We start from the raw sequence: 21744 nt of genomic DNA on the forward strand, positions 1-21744 counted from the left end.
CAGGAGCAAAATGTGCAGGCCATCAGCTCTGTGATAATATCATAATCCTACTACTACTCTACATTTCTTAAGGCTTTGGTATCTGGAGACATGCAATTATGTGAGCATTCTTAAAATTGCTCATTTCTAGCCCTCTCCATGAAGGTACGTGTGAAAAGCTGGAATCCTGAAGCTTCAAAACTCAAAAGAGAAGTAGGATGTACATAGATTACATAGTGTGTACTTAAAATGCCAGTATTTTAAGACAACCTAGGTGTACTGATTGTAAATAACTCTAGCAGACACTGGTATATATTGCTACTCACTGTCTGGGGATGACAGAAAAGCAGCTGAAAAGTCAAGTAATTGCTCAAATCTATAGCACCCTGACATCTCTCTCACCATTACATACATTGTCAGCTGCACTACAGTTTGGCAGTTTAACATGAGTTCAGGTATCTCCTCAGCAGCAGGCACTGCCATGAGGACGTACCGTAGGAGGCAGCAAAAGCTCATGTTCTTTTGCAGCAACTCAAAACACATTAACATTCTTTAAATTTCCTACTCTGCCTTCCCATGAGCTGCCTGTTAATGTTAGTTTTGTTGCTGACTTTCAAGGTGCTTAACAGCTGCAGCCTTTCCACGCTTCGCACAGCTTGTCACTGTCTGTATCTGGAGAGTTTCTAAAGCCACAAGCAGCGAGTCTTCTTGCCTGTGAAAGGCTAAACCTATAACAAGATTGAGTAGATGCCATACAAAGAGCATTAACATCTTTGTGCAGTGTTTGGTTTGCTTCAGTAGTTGCAATCAAACACAAGAAATGGCTGTTTTCTCTGCTTTTGTTTCAAAAATCTGTAGTAGTCCGGGGTAGTCTGGGTAGTCCTTGATGAATACCCAGAAACTGAAGCACAGTACTCTTTTCCCAGCACCACCACACATATCTGAAATTAGTTTGGGCAAGCCACTTCATTTTTTTGAAAGGCAAAAGGACTGTATCCAAGGACTATGCTCACCATAAAGCCAAATTTGTAGGTATGATTATCACATAAATTGGATATTCATCTTCAGAAATCTAGGTAGAAAAGACTAGGTAGAAAAGACCACACTAACGTCCTGAGGATATGCATTTCTGGCCCCCCTTAGCTCTGACAGAGAAGGGTGGAGGTGAAACGTGGAGTTACTCTTGCTGGATTTAGAAGCTGCAAACAAATCAGATTTTCATAGAGAATTTTCAGCATCCAAATCATGCTTCAGGCCAGATTTAATTTGAGCCTGGTCTTACAGACTTGCATGACTGTGTTCAGTTCTGGGCCCCTCACCATAAGAAGGATGGTGGGGCTCTGGAACGAGTCCAGAGAAGAGCAACAAAGCTGGTGAAGGGGCTGGAGAACAGGCCTTATGAGGAGCGGCTGAGAGAGCTGGGGTTGTTTAGCCTGGAGAAGAGGAGGCTGAGGGGTGACCTCATTGCTCTCTACAACTACCTGAAAGGACGTTGTAGAGAGGAGGGTGCTGGCCTCTTCTCCCAAGTGACAGGGGACAGGACAAGAGGGAATGGCCTCAAGCTCCACCAGGGGAGGTTTAGGCTAAACGTTAGGAAAAAATTCTTTACAGAAAGGGTCATTGGGCACTGGAACAGGCTGCCCAGGGAGGTGGTTGAGTCACCTTCCCTGGAGGTGTTTAAGGCACGGGTGGACGAGGTGCTGAGGGATATGGTTTAGTGTTTGATGGGAACGGTTGGACTCGATGATCCGGTGGGTCTCTTCCAACCTGGTTATTCTGTGATTCTGTGATTCTGTGACTCTACCTTAGACAACATTTTTGGGTGTAGTTATTGTATATGTTAACTGGGTGTGCAGTTGTATGGATGTGTATACAAATATATAGCTGTAATTTAAATTCTGTATTTTTACATTTGCATCTTTTTTTCCTCAGTATCTTTTATGTTTTAAGCATTTCAGCCTCCATTTTTTAGAGTCTACAAAGCATTTTCAGTGCTCTGTAAATACTGAATCTTGTTATTATTTTTGACTGGTCCTTTCCTAGCTACTCTAAGCTTTCCTTCTGTAGCATTTCCTGAACTCACTTTCAAGAAGAAAAACAAAACACAAAACAAAACAAAACAGCATTCCCAAGCTGAAAGCAACATTTATTTCCAGCCCCAGTTACAGGATAACTGTTCGTATATGGCTCAGTACAAGTGGATCAGACCCTAGAGTTGCAATGAAGTTTTTGCCCGTGATTGAGATTGCAAAAATAGACTTCTGGTCCTATGGTAAAACATAACTATTTGAGGGTAAGGCACTGAATGTTGACAGGAACTGCTGTAAAGCTAGCATAACTTTAATATGTAGGGAACAGAGTACTCCATATGCTGCTGTGTGATTTCCTTCTTTGGCTTGGAAAGCAAAACCAAAGTGCTTGTATTTGGAAGGTAATTTTCAATCCCCAAAATATCTTTTCTGCATTTACTTAGTTTTGCTAGATGGTTGGTTGGGCAGGCTGACCATAGCTCAGGCTGACGGGAGTAATGTTTATGTCATTCAGCAGAAAACTCCCTTGTATGAGCAGAATTTTATTTCATTTTTGTTTTTCTTCCTCTCTCCTCCTCCAAGGCTCTGCATACATAGAGAGGTCACAAAACAGAAGTAAGCTGTATCCAGAAAAGTTCAGATTCTGAAATAAAAATAACCCCTATGAATACTTATTAGAATTTCTTGTTAATTAGGTCATTTATGTCAGGGCAGGAAATATACAAAATAGCACAGGAGAGAAAAATCTAGACACTGTAAAACATGCCAACAAATTCAGTGCACGCGTTAGTCCCTTAACATGCCCCCAATGGAATCTATAGATCCCATAAGTGGCCATATTCTGTTTATGTGTGTAAAAACTCCCACATATGTAAAAATCATAAAAGTAGCAATTTTACTAGTGGGAAAAGCTTATTGTGGTCTTTTTATATAGCATATAGGTTTACTTAGAATGAGTCCTCATAGAAGAATGCAGAACCATGAAAAACTATTAAAATGTCATGATTATATTAATTTCATATTTAAAGGAATACTTCACTTTAAGTTATGGCTCCAAATTTACACTGCTCATTCATGATTTTTTTTAATGTATAATTGGCTGCCTCCAAATATGTCACAGTAGGAGGAAAAAAAAGTTCATTTTCCTTGGCATGCATACTGTTGCTATTCCTGTGTTCATTTGGCTTGGCTTGAGTAATGAAATGCTGCAGGCTGAAATAACTTTTTATATGTTGACATGTGCATTTAACTAGAATAAGCCAGCAGAGTGGACCAGGTTGAATTCAGCAATGAACAAAATGTATCTTGTATCGTGCCTTCTAATATATCGACCTAAACTTAAGATTCTTTTTCATGTCTTCATTGTAACGGTGTAAATGCACCTCCTATCTGCACAGAGACCCAGCACAAGGACATGAAAGGTACTAAGCAGCAAGTTAAGATTAGTTGGGGGAGGAGAAGAGGTTAAGAAAAAAAAATGGAAATTGAAGGATATAATTTTGTCTCTTGAATATAAAGTTTAGAGGGCATTACTACTGATCTGCTAAAATTTATTTAGCAAAAAAAAAAAAAGCCTGTTGTTTTCTAGAGCAGATAGGTCTTTGCTCTTGCTGACTGTCCCTTGGTCTGTGCTAGGAAGAATCTGCTTAAGTCTCAGACATGTTAAGCTGGACTCTTGAAACCTCACCTTATGCTCTCCCCAGGCTTGGCCTGAGTCTTTTTCATTCCTGGGACACTGTGGAGGCATCTGTCAAGCTCCAGGTACAAGATTTGATGTGCCAGTCTGATCTCTAAATCTCCGACCATTGACATTTCCATTTGAAATCAAGATGTAAGAGAACGGCTGCAGCCTTGCACTGCAGGTGTAGGTATGCTCCTGGGTGGGGCACTATGGGGCAGCATGTTTCCACCCATGTCATATCTGCTCCCCATTTCATCCCCAGCACACAGCTTGGCACACAGGTCTCACCTGCCGCGAGGCACCTGCAAGTAGCCAGAACTCACCAGCACAAATATAAAACATGGATAACACTGATGTTCAAAAGACATGTCTGATTTCTCTCTATGGGCAGTGTCCATGAAAGATGGGTGGGGACAAATGATTGCACACGTCCTTCTTAGCTGGGGCTTTACTGCAAGCCCAGCTCATTGGGTTGTACCATGGTCTGATTTGTGGTTACATGACAGTGTCTAGAGATTGCACAGGGAAAATCCTGAACGCTCAGGGGGATTTAGCACAAGAGCTTAAAGACAAGGAGTCAAGTAAGAAGAATCCCAATGAAATTTTGTAGGAGGTCCCATGATTCTGAATGTCTGTTTTGCTGCCTTAGCAAAAGTCTTATACTTCACTTTCTGCAGTTTCACTCATCATCGTTTCTGCGGAAGAAAAACGTTCTTCTGTCCTACCTCCTTACACTCACATGGGACTGACAAATAACTACAGGAGAGCAGATGGCTGTGTGAGAAGTGTGACTTAGAAGGACATGCTAAAGATCAGCAGTGGGTAGTTCTGTGCTTGTTTTGCAGACTAGGCAAAACACCTTATTCAGTTATAAACAGGAAACCTGGGCCAAGTTTGTAGAGGTTCATGCCCAGGGCCACTCCCTAGAGGAGCTAAAGCTTTATGTACTTGTTGAGATGAAAATCATGACACACTCCATGATTTGCACGTTGTTGGGACCTGCTCCTAACCACATCTCAGCAGAGGTTTCTAGTTTTTGTATTTTAACATTTTTGGCACAAAGATGTAGAGGTCATTAAAAAAACAACAAAACAACTGCACCCCTCCCCCCTCCAAGAAAAAAAAAAAGCACAACCTATAAAATCCAGGTCAAAATTTGAACATAAAGGAAACTTAAAAACATGTTGTTTAAAGTCTACTGCACTGAAGTCTACTGCAGCAGCCTCACAGCCTATAATAGAAGTACCATAGGTGCTGGGGTTGTTGGGGTTTCTGTATCATTGTGTCAGATTTATACCTCTACATCATAATCACAGTTGGAATAAAGCAAACATATTATAAGAAGGAAAGAATAGAATTCAGCATCCCCTTTACAGGTACTTTCTTTCTCATCCAGCTTTCTTTAGATATAAACTTTTTAACCTGACCTGTGGTGGAGGACAAATATCTCATCACAAACATGAATAGCTTTACAGTTTACAACAAACTAGATTTTGAGTTCTATGTCCTTTGGGAGAAGTGCTCAAATATAGTATTTATTAGTGTTTGAATAATATGAATTTTACAAGTTTGTCTGTGCACGTGTTTTACTTCTAAACCCTCCCCATTCTCCACCCCAAAACCATTAATGAAGTTTGCTGTTCTTAAAATAGCAGTCCTGTTTGGAATACCTAATTGCTAGTTTTCTGTTGTCATTCCTGCCTCGGTACATTGGTCAAAAAAGGAAAAGTAAAGAGCAGCCCATGCCTCCCTGTGTTCAATAGGTACCTGTGTTCCTCTTCTGGTACTCTCACAGCCTTCATCATTCTGTGGCTGAGGAACTCAACTGCCTGTTTCAGCCACGGTGCATTTAGACCTCTCCGTTTCAACCAGCAGACGCTCATTTGATGGGAACCATAAAATGGCTCCACTTCTTTCTGAGCTGAATGATTTATTTATTTATTGCTTCTTTATTTATTTATTGCTAGTATCAAAGAAAACACTGTACTTATGGTCTTTTCATCTTCTCCCAAGTGATGCCTGCACACTTAGCTGGTCCAGAGTAGAAATCTTTTCCCCCTCTAAGTGCACTTGCTCTTTGGAACTAAATCCTCACAGCAATGCTACTGCTATAACACAATGTCATAATACATTGTAGGTCATTTATAAATATTATTGCCAGGGCAAATAAATGTCTCCAGAGTACTTAGTCTACTGCTAATAAATAGTTTATTTAAGCTTCTAAGAATGGTGACATTTCACTTTGAATATCTTTAGCCTCTTAAAAACTGTTAGTGCAGAGAGGAAAATAGGGGAAAATAAACTAGAAAAATATGTCGCAGATCTTTTGATTCCCCCACCCGCCCCTTCATTTTGACTTTCCTAAATGGGCCCTCTTGTCAGACTGCATGTCTCTGTGTGAAGCTGGTTACATTGTTTGTTTAATGTATAGTCTTTAACATCTCATCCAATATATCATTCCTTCTTTTTCATATTTTCATAGCTACATACAGCTGAAAGAGTTTTTGATCAGGTTGCCTCCAATATCAATGGTGGTAATTAAATCCCTTTTGCTACTTTTCCTTTTTGAGGAATTAATTATAGGCGTGGTGGTGATATTTTGTTTCTTCATTTTTTGATGTTCTGTGGTTTGTTTAGATTTATTTGTGTTGCTCTTCAGTTAAAAAAGTTGGGATTCAGTTGGATTTTTTTAATGTAATACAGAAACAGATACCAGAAGTAAGAAATTATTTTGTAGCATCCTAGTAACCATGTTGAACTTTTGTGAAAAATCCTAAGGAAAAGAGGTGCTGTACATATCTGTTGGAAAAAAATGTGACCCACTAGCAATGACTGGTGGAGGCATGTGGCTGCCAGCACTGCATTTGGACAATAGACAATAGTTTCTTGGTTGAGTTTTTCTGGTGGGTGTTTAGACAGCTCAGCAAAGGTGTTCACTCTCAGCTCTCTTCATACAACAACTGAATTCATGTCAAGAATAAATGCCAAAATATTCTTTCATGTGCTTCCCATAAGATGTGTCATTTCGTGAAGGCTCAGGAGGAGTTATAAAGTAGATATTTTATTTGAGCATGTGTGGAACATATTTCTATTGCAGCCATCCAGTGTGGAAAAAAAAAAAATGTTCCAATGAAAATCTCCGGTGGCTTCGGAAGAAAATCCCATTTAAAAATTACAATGACTGCAACTCTAAAGATTGTTGATAAATCTTCTGGCAGATGTCTGCACACCAGCCTCTGCCAGATGCCAAGCCATGACCAGGCACTCACCAGAAACTCTGGGAACAGGCAGGGAAAAAAACAAAGCAAATTCCAAAAAGATACGGGAGGATTTTAAATGAAGAGAGTCAGCTGGAACTTGATCAAAGTTTTCTCATTTAAAGATCCTGGAAAATCTTGTACATACCTTAACCAAATCCCACATAAGAGTATAGGGAAAGGAAACAAGCCTCCCAAATACCCTTTAAAAGACAAATGACAGGGTTTCCAAGGGCAAATCAGGAAATTCTCTGCAATTACTTACGAGCTTATGACAACACAGGTGTACTGTCCTGCAGAATCTGACTTCACATGATTTTGTCATTTTAAGAGGAGAGGGTAGCTTTTCTGACTTGGATTTCTTCGTTATGATGTTTGTGTCAAAAGAGGGACTTCCCCTCCCTTCATGTTTTTTACCTCAAATTACCATAGAATCATAGAATCATAACTAGGTTGGAAGAGACCCACCGGATCATCGAGTCCAACCATTCCTATCCTACCCTAATAATTCCTATCCTACCCTAATAATTCCTATCCATTAAACCATGCCCCTTAGCACCTCGTCCACCCATGCCTTAAACACCTCCAGGGAATTTCATTAAACAGAAATTTTCAGAGACAGAAACATTGCTCATAATATGTTCATTAACATAACCTCCCTGATAAAATAAAAAAGCCTAAAGCATAGAGTCAGGTCCATGAGCTTGTCTTTTTAGTTTCCTGTGTATGAGATGTCTGAGAGTTGGTTGGTTGGTTCTGGTTCAGTTTGGTTTTTTGTCTCTTGGAAAATATCAATTGGTTGTTTCATTCACTTCCTTCATGGAGGCATTTGTTCTGATGTTCGTAGTTGGTTTAGGCTGTGGTCTCTGCCCATGGCCTGTTTAGGACATTATTCTTGATCCCTAGTGAACAACAAGGATGACATCAAAAGGTAAAGTATGATGTTTCACTGGTCTGTCAGAGTAAAATCTGATTTAAAAGACAATGAAAAAAATGTTTTCAACCAATTTTATAAAAACGGCTAAGAAAAGTAGTCTTTAGCTCAATTTGTCAGTAAGGTTGTGGCAGTATAAGCCGTCTGAATCGCTCTTAATTCTCAAAGGAGGGGGGAGACAGGGAGCGTAAACAACTAATGCAAACAACATAATTACCTTCCAACAATATCTTCCATCTTTTCTAGGGGTTTTAATAAAACACCACCTTACTCCCTTTCCTAACCATACTTATGTAGAATGTAAAGCCTTGCAGGAAGGCATGATGCCCATCAGCTTTTGATTTTTATCTTCTCTATGGTCTTTAGGGCATGCAGCCAGTATCATAAAGCTTTATGTGTGTTTAATATCAATGGACTATTTTAGTTTGGACTCTTTCCTTCATAGGCTGCATAAAGGCACTTTTTGTGAGATTCACGTTTCACTCATAAAAGCCTTTGCTAGTAGCAAGCTGCATTCTGCTCAGTAAAACTGTCAAAATTGGCAATTTCAGCTTTGATCATAGTAACAAATCTGTTTGACCCCAAGTTTTCAGAAGGGTCCCTTACATGTAGGGAAAAAATTGTTGCCCTTTCCAAAGGCAGACTCAAAAGCCTTGGGAAAATGATGCTGCTGTGTGTGAACAGTTTGGCCCCTTGCCAAAAGAAGTAGCTTGAAATTTAACTTCTTACTGAATATGGTAGCCCCTGAAAAATAGCTTTTGTATTTGCAGAGTTTAGGGAGACCAGGTATATTTGCAAAACAACTGTTTAGCCTTTTTACGTGTAGAGAGGTAACTCTTTAGATTTCAGTTGTGTAACAGAAAAAAAAAACGTCATATTTTGGGGTAAGTAGGTGTTATATCTTGTGAGTATGATAGATGTTATCAGTATGAAAAAATAGATATTTGAAACTGCTCTATACCATTTCTGGATATTTAAATGTGCTTCAGGGAGATGGCCAATACAACGCATTTACATTTCTTTGAGTCCAGAGTGGCCTGGAGCCTGGCTCTCACCTGAGTGACATGACAGCCAAGAAACCTGACTGGTCTGTGAAAGCTCCTGGTCACAGCTCATGGAGCTGAGCTCCTGCAAGCAGCTGTTGAAGCTTTCACTGCAATGACAGAAGTCCCAGTTAAACCAGTTGATTGAGCACAAGAATTTCCTTGGAAAGGCTGTTCAGCCTATCCAGAAGTGGATAAGGTGGCTCTTCCTTTAAAGTACCCCTTTTTCTGTCACATGTGGAAAAAGCCCAACTGGTTTAAAGTAGACACACAACTTTCACACAGCTTTCACACATCAAAGGAGATGCATCCTAGCCACGTCATCTGTAATCAAGCTCCAAACAGTGTTTGGTGCCTTGTTTCTTCTTGTGTCCTAGCATGATGTCATTTTCTGGCAGGGACAAGTCCTGGGAAAGAATGGCTGCATGTTTCCACCCCAGTGCAAGTCTGGTAGCACACATGGTGTGCAGTGCTGTGTAACGCAACTCTTCACCTTCTTGTGTTTCAGATTCCATTACTGCTGCAGCCAGTAGAGCTGTACCAGTGCTGAAAAGTATTAGAGTTTTTCCTACTGAGGAAGAGAATTAGGACTGAGGCAGTACAGGGTCATGGGCAGGAACTGCAAAGAAAGTACACTTGTCTCTCCTTGATAGTCTGCAGGAAAAAACATAAATGATATGTTAAAATTTTATGAGAACTGGGTGGAGGTAAAGTTCCCAAACTTTTTTTTTTTTTTTTTTGGCTAATTGTCTGTACTCTTTATATAGCTGGTGTAAGTGAAAAATACTTTGATTCACCCAGAGAAAAGTAACATTCTTCATGATAGTAAACCAACACTCTATAAATACCTATAATCCCAGGATCTTAACCTCAGAGACAGCATGGCAAAGCAGTTTAGAAATCATATGCTCAGTACTTCATTAGAACAGTGCTTTCTTTCTGTCTCTCTCAGTTTTTAATAGACATCTCAAGCTGAGATGAATGTTAGCACTTTCTTCTGGTAAGACACAATTTTGCTAAATATATATTCTGTGTGTGTAGCTATAAATATATACAGACATAGATCATACACTTTCTGTAATGAGTCAAGTTCATTGCTAGCTAATTTTCTAATTTATTCAGTGTTTATAATGCCATAAATGTTGCTTTACTTTTATTTGCATGTGTCCAGTTGTGAGAAATTTTGTGATATGAATTTACGTGAGTACTTTTTTAGTTCCTATGCCTCTATGGGTAAAGAGTTGATTTCTGTAACTTGGATCTCTGTCTTGGTTGGGCACAGCAGCAAGACTGAGTTTTGTGGTTTTGAGAAGCAGAATCTTGTGTCTGAAAGCATAATTAAATAATCATTAAAAAAATCAAACAAATACCCCATTTACATAATTAATTGTGTGGTTTTGTATGTTGACTGGATTATGCAATGAAATGAAATAATTAATAAAATTAAAGGTAGTTTAAGCATGTTCTTTATTTCCCCATCACATCTGTGGGAGTCAGTGCCACATAGATTATCAAGTGGAAGCGTTTTGCAGGATTACATACATTATGGGTATCTAGAACACATTATTTAGCATTTTCTCAAAACCAGACGTATGCCTCTTGCCTCTTCATGCCTCAGGGCCTCGGCCTAACCACTAAATGATGGATTTAGAAAGAAGTTCTGCTATAGCTAGGTCATCCCTTATAACTGTCCATTAACAATGCCATCACCTCTCTGTGAGACATCTTTTTATCTGACCCAGATGGTAGACCCTGTTTTCCTCTCAGAAGTTATGCCTCCTAAGACAAGCAAGAACTCTTTCAATGCCATGAGACTAAGATTTCTGTCAAATTGAGGATAAGCCTGCCAAAGACAAGATACTTCAACTTTACACTCTGCAACTGAAAGCTGTCTCTGAACAACCAAACAATAAGTGTAAAAACATGGTGAAAGTTGAAGGGGCTCCAGGCAAGGTAGTATGTAGCTCAGTAGCTAAAGGAACACCCTAAAGTAGAACAAGACCAGTATAAACAAATCAGCTCTTTATGTTTTCTGTAATCCAGAAGACTGACTGAAAAAAAAATATTCTAAAGTTTCTGTTTAAAAATACATTGCTGGCTTGGGCTTGGGCTTTTTTTGTTAGAGGATGATGCCCTAATCAAAAAGACAACTCACATTAAGCCATGTTAACCTGCAGGATTCAGGATATTTTTAGGCAATAATTCTCCTTGCTTCTCCAAAGAATCAGATGCCATGGTTAGATGCAGCTTACGGAGATCTGGGGGATATTTCATCTCCAAGTATCCTGTTCAGAAAATACACAGCTATCCTGATTTCATAGTCTATATCTAAGTTTACTGTGTATAAAACAGAGGTCCATACAATGCTGAGATCCTCTCTATGCATGGATTTCTTCTCCTCCAGAAAAAAAAGAAAAGTGAAAGGCAATCCTTAGGTCCCTTTCAGTCCAAACCATTCTATGTTGCTATGATTCTATGGATGGGCAGGTACAGAAAACTGCAGCTGCACTCACTCACTCTGAACTCTTCCGTATCTTATGTTGATCACACTGCTCGATCTCTAGTGTTCTGCAGAGTGCTTCAACCTGAGAGAGTTTTCCTTAGAAATAGTTTCCTCTGAAACTCCTCTCCAAAATGTACTCTGACACAGTTAAAGCAAATCCCTTAGTAGCTAATTCAATGACCAAAAAACAAAATATCTTTGTTAACACAGGGTTAAAATTGTCCAGTAATTTTTCATGGCTTTCCAAAATGCCTTAACTGTGACCCCCCTGGAAGTCACAGTTCCTGGGAATTACTGGCATGTTTACCAAATGAGTTCACTGTGGTAGATTTTATTGAGTCTGTTGGTCCAAAACTGCATGTGTTATCGGTAGGCAAGCTTGAATCTGCATTTGGGTTCAATTTGCTTTGGGTTTTTCTCCTCTATTTTAAACAAAGTCAGAGGAGTATTTTGACAGAATTTAGAAAAAGATGTTTCAGCCATCCCTTCCCTTTCATTGCAGTCACCTCTCTGCTTGATGGAGAAACAATGTATGTCTTATCTTGGCATATCTTGGAGTTCAGACTGTTCCCTTTTCACTGTCATCTTTCTTAGGTCGTAGGACACTTAAAAGGGAAGAATACACTACTGTCAGGCTCCTTATGTTTGCTGACTTTACCAACCACTTTGTCTTCCTCCAGTTTCTCTCCCACCATCTCTTTATGCACTCCTGCTTTCCAACCTCAACAGTCCCTCCCTGGGGCTACACATCTCTATGTTTTTACAACACTCAGTGCCCTTCCTCCTCTCAATTCTACCACCCCAAGAGCCATCCAGTGAGCATTCACATATATACTTTCCTTTCCTCTTGCAAATGTATTACATCTACCCAGCAAAAACCCAGCTTCCCCAGCAGGAGTTGGTTGTAGCTATCTGCCAGAGGTTCATCGCTTATGTCTTTTATTGAGCTTTCTGGGCCTGGCTACATTTCATGTTATCTAACCTTGGACCAGGCAGGTTCCACCGCAAGGCTGGCTGGAAAACTTACCCCGGTGTTGTGTTTATAAACCTTGCTGTCTGATTTAGACTGAGAGTGTTCACACACTAAGTGCCACTTATAATAGTTTTATTATTTTTTTCCAATAGATGGAATCAAGAAGTTCAGGTAAAGAGCAGTTGAGCCATGGTTTGAACTCTGGGACATTCAGAATTATCCAAACATAAATCAAACCTGCCCTTTGAAGACAAGATATGAGGGAAATTGATTTGGAGTGAAGACTGGATTTTGGGAGCACCCTACTCATATTATTTCAACCTTGTCCATGAAGCCAGCACATTGTAGTGTAAGCTAAATAAGTTTCCAGGGTTTTTAGGCACTTAAAAACCAGCTCAATTTCAGCCTAAATTTTAGGGCTTTCCTACTTTAATTATAGCAAAACCAGAGCTGTGCTACAATCAGCATTTCTCCTGCAGTATCTTTGTATTAAAACATGAAGCAAAAATGCAATATTCTTACTGATGTCTTTTGTTCAAAATATTCAGTTGGTCAGGTATCAAGGTGAAGGGAGGGTTTTTAAACTAACCCCAGTAGATACTTCATAGAATCATAGAATCACTATGTTGGAAAAGACCTTTCAAATCATCGAGTCCAACTATACCTATCCACTACTAAAACATATCACTGAGCACTTCATCTACCTATCTTTTGAACACCTCCAGGGATGGTGACTCAACCACCTCCCTGGACAGCCTGTTCCAGTGCTTGATAAAGCTTTTGTTGAAGAAATTTTTCCTAATGTCTAATCTGAACCTCCCCTGGAGCAACTTGAGGCCATTCCCACTCTTCCTATCACGTGTCACTTGGGAGAAGAGACCAACGCCCAACTCTCTACAACCTCCTTTCAGGCAGTTGTAGACAGTGATATGGTGTCCCCTCAGCCTCCTTTGCTCCAGGCTAAACAACCCCAGTTCCCTCAGCTGCTCCTCATAAGATTTGTTCTCCAGACCCTTTATCAGCTTCATTGTCCTTCTGTGGAAATGCTCCAGGACCTCAATCAAGTCTTTCTTGTAGCGAGGGGCTCAAAACTGAACTCAGTATTTGAGGTGTAGCCTCTCCAGTGCTAAGTACAGGGGCAGAATCACTTCCCTGGTCCTGGTGGCCATGCTGTTTCTGTTACAGGCCAAGACACCATTGACATCCTGGCCACTTGGGCACACTGCTGGCTCTGTTCAGCCAGCTGTCAACCAACACCTCAGGTTCATCTCTGCCAAGCAGCTTTCTAGCCATTCTTCCCCAACACTGTAGCGCTGCATGGGGTTGTGACCCAAGTGCAGGACTCTACACTTGGCTTTGTTGGATCTCATACCACTGGTCTCAGCCCACCAATTCAGCCTGTCCAGATGCCTCTGTACAACCTACCTACCCTCCAGCAGATCAACACTTCCTCCTAGCTAAGGAGTTTACTTTACTAAGGGTAAACTCTATCCCCTCATCCAGATAATTGATAAAGATATTGAACAGGACTGGACTGAGCACCGAGTCCTGTGGACACCACTTGTGACAACCCTCCAGCTTGAGTTAACTCCCTTTGGGGCCCAGCCATCCATTCAGTTTTTAATCCAGCAGAGGGTGCACCTGTCCAGGCCACCAGAAGCCAGTCTCTCAAGTAGAATACTGTGAGAAACTGTGTTAAAGACTTTACCAAATGCCTTGTCCACTACATCCACAGCCTTTCCCTCATCCATTAAATGGGACACCTTGTCATAGAAGGAGATCAAGTTAGTTTGGCCGGATCTGCCTTTCATAAACCCATGTTGACTGCGTCTTATCACCTGGTTGTCTTGTGTGCGCTGTGTGATAGCACTCAAGATGATGATATTCGAGATACTTCAGTGGGAGCAGAGGGGTGAAATGCTTTGTAAAATCTGGCCTTTTGTTTGAGAGAATTCAACTTCTCACAACCCCAAAGCAATTTCATGGATAAAATCTCTATTTCATCTCAACTTCTTATATGTGGTGTTCTACAAGAAGCACTATTTTCAGGCATAGTTGTGATGTTTCTTAAAGTAAGCATACAGTATCAGCTCTTTAGTTCCAAGATGGAGCATTGCCAGATCCTTGAGTTTTAGTGCTGATGTTGGTAAATAACATGCAGTTTTTGGCTAACCATACAGGTACAAATTTGTGGTTAGACGAAAAAAGCAAGCCCAACACACTGGCAGAAATTGATTCAAAGGTAGATTCACTAATAGTTGTGCTCTTGTTCCAGCCTTTCAGTCACACAGAAATGAATGCTCTGTGCCCTTTTGGTTTGAAGCAGAGATTTATGTTTAATTATAGCATTTCCAGTGATTACATGTTTGTGCTTCAGTAACTGCTAGATGAAGAGGAAAGTTGGAACAGCTTTAGTGCTAGTATTTTGCTCTATCAAAAGATATGCATTCAGATATCTCAGCATGGGCCCTTCCTTATTTCCTTATAAAGGAGAATGCATGACAGAAGTTAAACACCAGTAGTCATTCAGAAAGTTGGCAGCAGGAGACGGTGATTGCCTCCATTGCTTCTGTCCCTCATCTTTTCTTCTGTAGGCACATAGTTTAACACCCCATCTTAAAAATGACAACAGTGGTCTAGGGTTAACTGTGTGTTCAACTCATCCAGACCATGAGTTCTGCAGAGAAAAGACAAAATATCTTGCCATCAAGAACACCTAGATTTAATTGTGAAAATGTACTTAGATGCCCAAAATTCTGCTGTTGTATATGGTTGACAGGGGTGCTGCTTTGGCCAGGCTGAATATCTAGGCATCTGTCTAGTGCCTAGAATCACTCGGAATTCATGGAGTAAGGGGCTTCCCCATCCCTTAAATCTCTGGGGCAGGTGCTGGCAGAGTTCTCGGAGAATACCTCCCACACAGCAGCAACTCTGAGCTCAGGGCCATTTTCTCTTAAGGCATAACTGGAGGAGGCAGTGGTCATGTTTTGCAGACAACTACAGGCCTTAGAGTACTCAGGGAGAAGGTGGGAGGAACCAGAATGTGATTGATACCCCAGCAAGTGAGCCAGTGTGGAGGGATGCAGGAGTAATGAACTCAAAAGAGAGGCAAGATGTGCAGGACTCTTAACTCTCTTGCTCCCTGGTTGTGATGTTCAGATAGAGATAGAAATAGAAGGGAGGTCTGAGCTAAGGGGGCAGCTCACTGTGCTATTTCTTCTTTTCAAGCTAAAGAAAGAGCATTTAAAATGCAAAGTTCCAACAGGTATGTTGTGAGATTTTTTTAATCAGTAAAGTAGTAATTAAAGCATATCTTCCAAGCATGTTTAGTATTCATTCTAAGTTTTTCCTTCAAAAACTAAAATCCATTATTCCTTTTCAGTTCTTATCTTTCCAGCATTTAATATCTTGGATAACAAAAGCCTGTGTCTGTTCATAAAAAATGCACAGGAAATTTGAATGACGTTCAAGCACGTACACATGTCACATGGAACTAAGCAGTCCTGGCTAAGGATAATGGTTTGTTTCTAAACAGATTTCTTCAGAAAAATCATATAAAATGTCTGCTTGAGGTTTTGTATTTTACATCCACGGCATGCAGTAGCTGAAACCAGTGTTATTTCCAAAGTGTTTTCAGCATTCAGGGAAAGTCTGAGATACAGACCATGACACCAGGCACCTCATAAAGGCGCTGATCTTGGCTTTTATGATAATTTTGCTGTTTATTGAAAATGTGTGATTGCACATTGCACAGTAAGTATCACATTAGTAAGTTCCCATCCTTGTTTTGTAATCTGCATCACAGTTGCCTGGGGAGTTATATTTAAAAGAAGCTTTGTTTACCTTCTTAGCTGAAGGCTCCTATAAACAGTATATTTTTCTTTTAAATTTATGCACAAGGAAAATATTAAAAACCAAACTACTGTGCCAAAAGTTCAAAGGCTTTTTGTCTCCCAGTACTACTTTTATGACCATGGAAACATTGCTTTTTTTTTTCAGTAGAAAAGCTGAAATGAATTTTAGTGAGCTGAAAACTAAAGAACACAACAGGTTTTAGATATGGAGTAGCTAAGTATAGCTATGCTGTACTGGAGATACTGCAATGCAATACAAGTATACTTTGGAGATAATCAGTAACTGAATTAGAAGATGATGATCACAGAATCCCTCTGTGTGGTGGAATCTCTGCTAAGTCAAAGTGAAAAAGAAAATTTTCAAAATTATAGAATTCTAAAAAAACCAAAGCAACAACTTCAAAGTGAAAGGAAAATAGGACCAACATATGCCAAACTCTCAAAACATATAGGATGTTTTATTAAATGTTTTATCACAGTCCTTAAGGGCAAGGGAGCCCACAAGGGCTGGGCACTCTTCAAAAAGGAAATCCTAGCAGCTAAGGAGAAAGCCATACCAATGTTCCGGAAAAAGAGCTGGCAGGGGAAAAAAAGAGCCTGGTTGAGTAGGGAGATCTTGAGAGGTATCAAAAAGAAAAGAAATGTCTATGAGCTTTGGAAGAAGGGACAGGTGTCTTGGGCGGACTACAGGAGGGAAGTGAGATCATGCAGAGAAAAAATCAGGAGGGCTAAGGCCCAACTAGAAATCAGATTGGCCAAGTCTGTGAAAAATAATAAAAAATCTTTCTATAAATACATTAACAATAAAAGGAGGACTAGGGAGAATATACAGTCCCTATTGGATGCAGAAGGAACAACAGTGACAGGGGATGAGGACAAGGCTGAGGTACTTAATGCCTTCTTTGCTTTAGTCTTTAATAGTAAGGAAAGTTGTTCCCTCTGTGTACAAACCCAGGAGATAGAGGAGCAGAATGAGGCTCCCACGATCCAAGAGGAGGCAGTTAGAGACTTGCTTGCCCAGCTAGACACCCACAAGTCAATGGGGCCGGATGGGATCCACCCAAGAGTATTGAGGGAGCTGGCGGATGTGCTTGCCAAGCCCCTTTCCATCATCTTCCAGCAGTCCTGGAAGACTGGGGAAGTCCCACTGGACTGGAGGCTGGCTGACGTTGTGCCCATCTACAAGAAGAGTTGCAGGGAGGATCCAGGGAACTACAGGACTGTCAGTCTGACCTCAGTGCCAGTGAAAGTCATGGAACAGGTGATCTGGAGTGCCATCATGAGGCACATGCAAGAGAACCAGGTGATCAGGCCCAGTCAACAAGGATTCACAAAAGGCAGGTCTTGCCAAACTAACCTGATCACCTTCTATGACAAAGTGACTTGGCTGCTGGATGAGGGAAAGGCTGTGGATGTAGTCTTCTTGGACTTGAGTAAGGTCTTTGACACAGTTTCTCACAGCATTCTGCTTGAGAAACTGTCAGCCTCTGGCCTGGACAGGCGCACACTCTCCTGGGTGGAAAACTGGTTGGATGGCCAAGCCCAGAGAGTGGTGGTTAATGATGTTAAATCCAGCTGGAGGCCAGTTAGAAGTGGTGTTGCCCAGGGCTCAGTGCTGGCTCCAGCCCTGTTCAATGTCTTTATCAATGACTTGGATGAAGGCATTGAGTGTACCCTTAGCAAGTTCGCGGATGATACTAAGCTGGGTGGAAGTGTTGATCTGCTGGAGGGTAGGGAGGCTCCAAAGGGATCTGAACAGGCTGGACCGCTGGGCTGAGACCAATAGCATGAGGTTTAACAAGGCCAAATGCCGCGTGCTCACTTGGGGCACAACAACCCTATGCAGTGCTACAGACTAGGAGACGTCTGGAAAGCTGCCTGGAGGAGAAGGACCTGGGAGTGTTGGTGACAGCCGACTGAACATGGGCCAGCAGTGTGCCCAGGTGGCCAAGAAGGCCAATGGCATCTTGGCTTGTATCAGAAATGGTGTGGCCAGCAGGTACAGGGAAGTTATTCTCCCTCTGTACTCAGCACTGGTGAGACCACTCCTTGAATCCTGTGTTCAGTTCTGGGCCTCTCACCACAAGAAGGATGTTGAGGCTCTGGAGCGAGTCCAGAGAAGAGCAACAAAGCTGATGAAGGGGCTGGAGAACAGGCCTTATGAGGAACGGCTGAGAGAGCTGGGGTTGTTTAGCCTGGAGAAGAGGAGGCTGAGGGGAGACCTCATTGCTCTCTACAACTACCTGAAAGGAGGTTGTAGAGAGGAGGGTGCTAGCCTCTTCTCCCAAGTGACAGGGGACAGGACAAGAGGGAATGGCCTCAGGCTCCGTCAGGGGAGGTTCAGGCTCAACATTACAAACAAAATTTTCACAGAAAGGGTCATTGGGCCCAGGGAGGTGGTTGAGTCACCTTCCGTGGAAGTGTTTAAGGGACGGGTGGATGAGGCACTAAGGGGCATGATTTAGTTATTGATGGGAATGGTTTGACTTGATGATCTGGTGGGTCTTTTCCAACCTGGTGATTCTATGATTCTATGAAATGTACATACTAATATATGTTCCAAAATAACTAAATTTTTCAAAAGCATATATTAACCTGTTCTTAGACCAGAATCCTCCTTGGCCTGAAGATGGCTGAATATCACCCAGACTGATGAGGAAAAAAAGTTATTCAGTCCTCTGAGGGTCACCATCTGTGACTGAAAGCAGGGGCTAGCAGGATGCAAAGAAAGGAATATTTTAAAGAGTGCACACGTAATGTTCGTTTAAGCCACTGACACCAGAACAGAGATGTGGAAATGGATTTCTCCATTATAACTAACCAGAAGCTAGATTTGGGGGCTGTCACAAGGTGATGATAAGTTTTTCTCTCACCGCCAAAGCTGAAGGAGCAAGGTGAAGTAGTTTTCAGGTCCATGTCCAGAAAAGCCAGTGCAGTGACTGGGTTTGTCTTCCACAATTAATACAGGACAGATGTTGATTTCATACATGCTCTGAGCACCTATAAAATATAGGTGATTAAATAAATCATAGTGATTTTGCAGATGGCATCCTTTATTGGAGCAAGGCAGGGAATTAACCAATGTAGGATAGAATTTATCAAATATAAATTTGAGTCTGAGCTAGCTCCCTGTAATGCCGATGTAGGAAAAAAAAAAAAACCCCAAACATTTTTGAGGTATAATTTGTACTAAAGCACGTGTCTGATCCAAGTCAGATGAGCCTTTCTCTGGAAGTACTTGTTTCTCTCCATTGACTGCTAAGGTAGTCTAGATGTCTAGCTCAAGAGTAAAGGAGATGAGATTGGTCCTATTCCTCATGCCTGATGTAGAAAGAAAAATATCCTTTCTCTCTCTCATTAGCAGAGGGTGACATCTTCCCAGCAATAGCTGAGACCTTGATAGGAAGAGTGCTTGGGGGATGGCATTCTTTAATCAGATGGAAGTGATGCAGAATATGATCACACCCTTTCCTGGACTAATTCTTGCTGATGTGAATTGGAGGACATTTAGGTCTAATTAATCCTTGTCCTTTCTGGTTTGGTTGCTCAGGACATTAATGTAAGTATTTTTCTGTTCCCAGATACATTTGGTACCTCAGTCTCACTATGAGATGTAGACATTCCTCACAGACTGCAATTTTGCTCTTGAGTATGTAGTTCTTACTCACTTGTCCTTTGATCTTCTCTGTTTGCATTAGTCTCCACAGCAAGCAGCAGAATAAGGTCTTAGTCATTTTTATTTCTGGTAAAAGATTGCTGGGCACCTTCATATGCAGCTGCAAAACAGGATACAAAAAGCAAAGAGAATTATTTTAAGCTGGCTTTAAAAAGAACCAAGTACTATTTTTAGTGTGTTTACTACTTGTCAAAGGGATTTTCTGTTGTCTGAAACCCAGACCACTGAGGTTTACCACTGCTTGTATAAGATTTTTTTTAAAAAAATGCTACTCCTTTTAAAATAATTGGTGTGACTTCATATGGCTTCAGAAGCCCTCCTCTCTCTGTTCAGGCTGGAGGGGAGGATTTACCCCACCATGGGGTAAATGGGGGTGAGCGAGGGTTTAGTTTCCGCATCTGGCTTTGAGCTCAGTGAAGCGGGTGGAGCTCCTATTGACATCATCGGTCTCACTGGTGACAGAGTTAGGCCCAGGACTGTTTTGGTTTAACTAAGCCTATTTAGTTTCGTGGTAAGGATGATGCATTTCTAAATATAGCTCTTTACATTGGATGCAGTGATATTTACCTATGCAAAGTCAGGTGAGGTAAACATTTCTTTTTGGTCAGTTTCTTTTCAGTGGAAATTAATCTTGAAGTATATTTGACACCATCATGGCATGATGGAGCTGAATGCAGAGATTGTCTTCTTTTTCTTTGGTATCTGTTGTGTCTGACTCCATCTTCACTTGGGAAGGGGTGAGGTAGTGATCCTTCATTATAGCTGTGTCAGTCAGAGTAGGCGTTGCAAGCTCTGTGAATTTTGTATTCACCTTTTAAGTAACATAGTCGTGAATGAATCTGTTGACAGAAGCTGAGCAATTTAAAAATACATTTGTAAGTATGCAATGGGATTATGACAGAAGGCTGTGCCAGAAAAAATACAAGCTCTTACTATGCTTTTACAGTTGCTTAAGCCCACATTAAATAGTTTGAATTCTCTCTTGCTCTCTTCCTTTCTCTTTCAAAGAAGAATGTATTGAGAAGTACATTCATTTAGGACTGTGCCATCAGGTTAATTCAGCTTTGCTTCTACTGACAGATTTTTTTTAATTCCTCCTATTTATTTGTGGTGAACTGTGATTTGGAATTTGACATAAACTTCTCATTTTGTTAATATAAATGTGATTTAAAAGCTGTTAATGAAAGTTATTTACTTGAATTCTTTAAACAGGAGAATAAATTTCTGACCTGGCTGTTATTTTCCTGTAGGTTACAATCATCTCATCATCTGGTACTGCTGTACCTTTGATGAGCAGTAAAGAATGCTCTTTTCCAGTCATACTAAAAAGGTTGTTGTGCCTTATCATGCTTTGTGCTGTTTTCTACTTACTGTTGTCTAGGAAAGCAATCTCTTTTTTGGTACAAACATGGAGGAAAAAAGGAAACCTTTAAAATAATTTGTTGGCTTTTTAAAAATCAGTGTCGCTTCAGTAAGCTCTCTACACAGGACACATCAGTGAAAAGAAAACTCTTTAACATTACACAAAGGGAGAATACAATCATCCTGAGCACACTGTGCCTCACTTACATCTTCTATCTGTGCTGAGATCTGGGTCTCAGCTGAGTGTCCAAGATATGTGAGTTGACAATACCATTTATTTTGCTCATGACAATTTAGTGACTGGTTTTCTGGTGTTTAGTCAGGGACACTCAGTGAATTTCAGCACAGAGGACTCCTGGCCCAATATTTAGTCTGTTTCTCAGGGCTTAGGTTTCTCCACTGTTACAGGTAGGCATAGATTTTATTGAATATGGCTCTAAATTATGAGATTC

General features: G+C 40.8%; 1 protein-coding gene across 2 annotated transcripts in view; it reads left to right on the plus strand.

Annotated features, from left to right (window-relative positions):
- Positions 1-21744, plus strand: part of LOC138724210 (potassium voltage-gated channel subfamily KQT member 1-like) — a 490232-nt gene that overhangs the window by 292048 nt on the left and 176440 nt on the right. Inside the window, exon 17 of one of the 2 annotated variants that reach the window (XM_069864079.1) lies at positions 9433-9648. The exons of the other annotated variant lie outside the window; for it this stretch is intronic. Coding sequence (XP_069720180.1) covers positions 9433-9474 — 42 coding nt within the window. The 3' untranslated portion in view covers positions 9475-9648. Of the gene's footprint in view, positions 1-9432; positions 9649-21744 lie in introns of those variants that run through there. 2 annotated transcript variants of the gene reach the window in all.

This window comes from Phaenicophaeus curvirostris, chromosome 1 (assembly GCF_032191515.1).
Source record: "Phaenicophaeus curvirostris isolate KB17595 chromosome 1, BPBGC_Pcur_1.0, whole genome shotgun sequence".
Classification (NCBI taxonomy): Eukaryota; Metazoa; Chordata; class Aves; order Cuculiformes; family Cuculidae; genus Phaenicophaeus; species Phaenicophaeus curvirostris.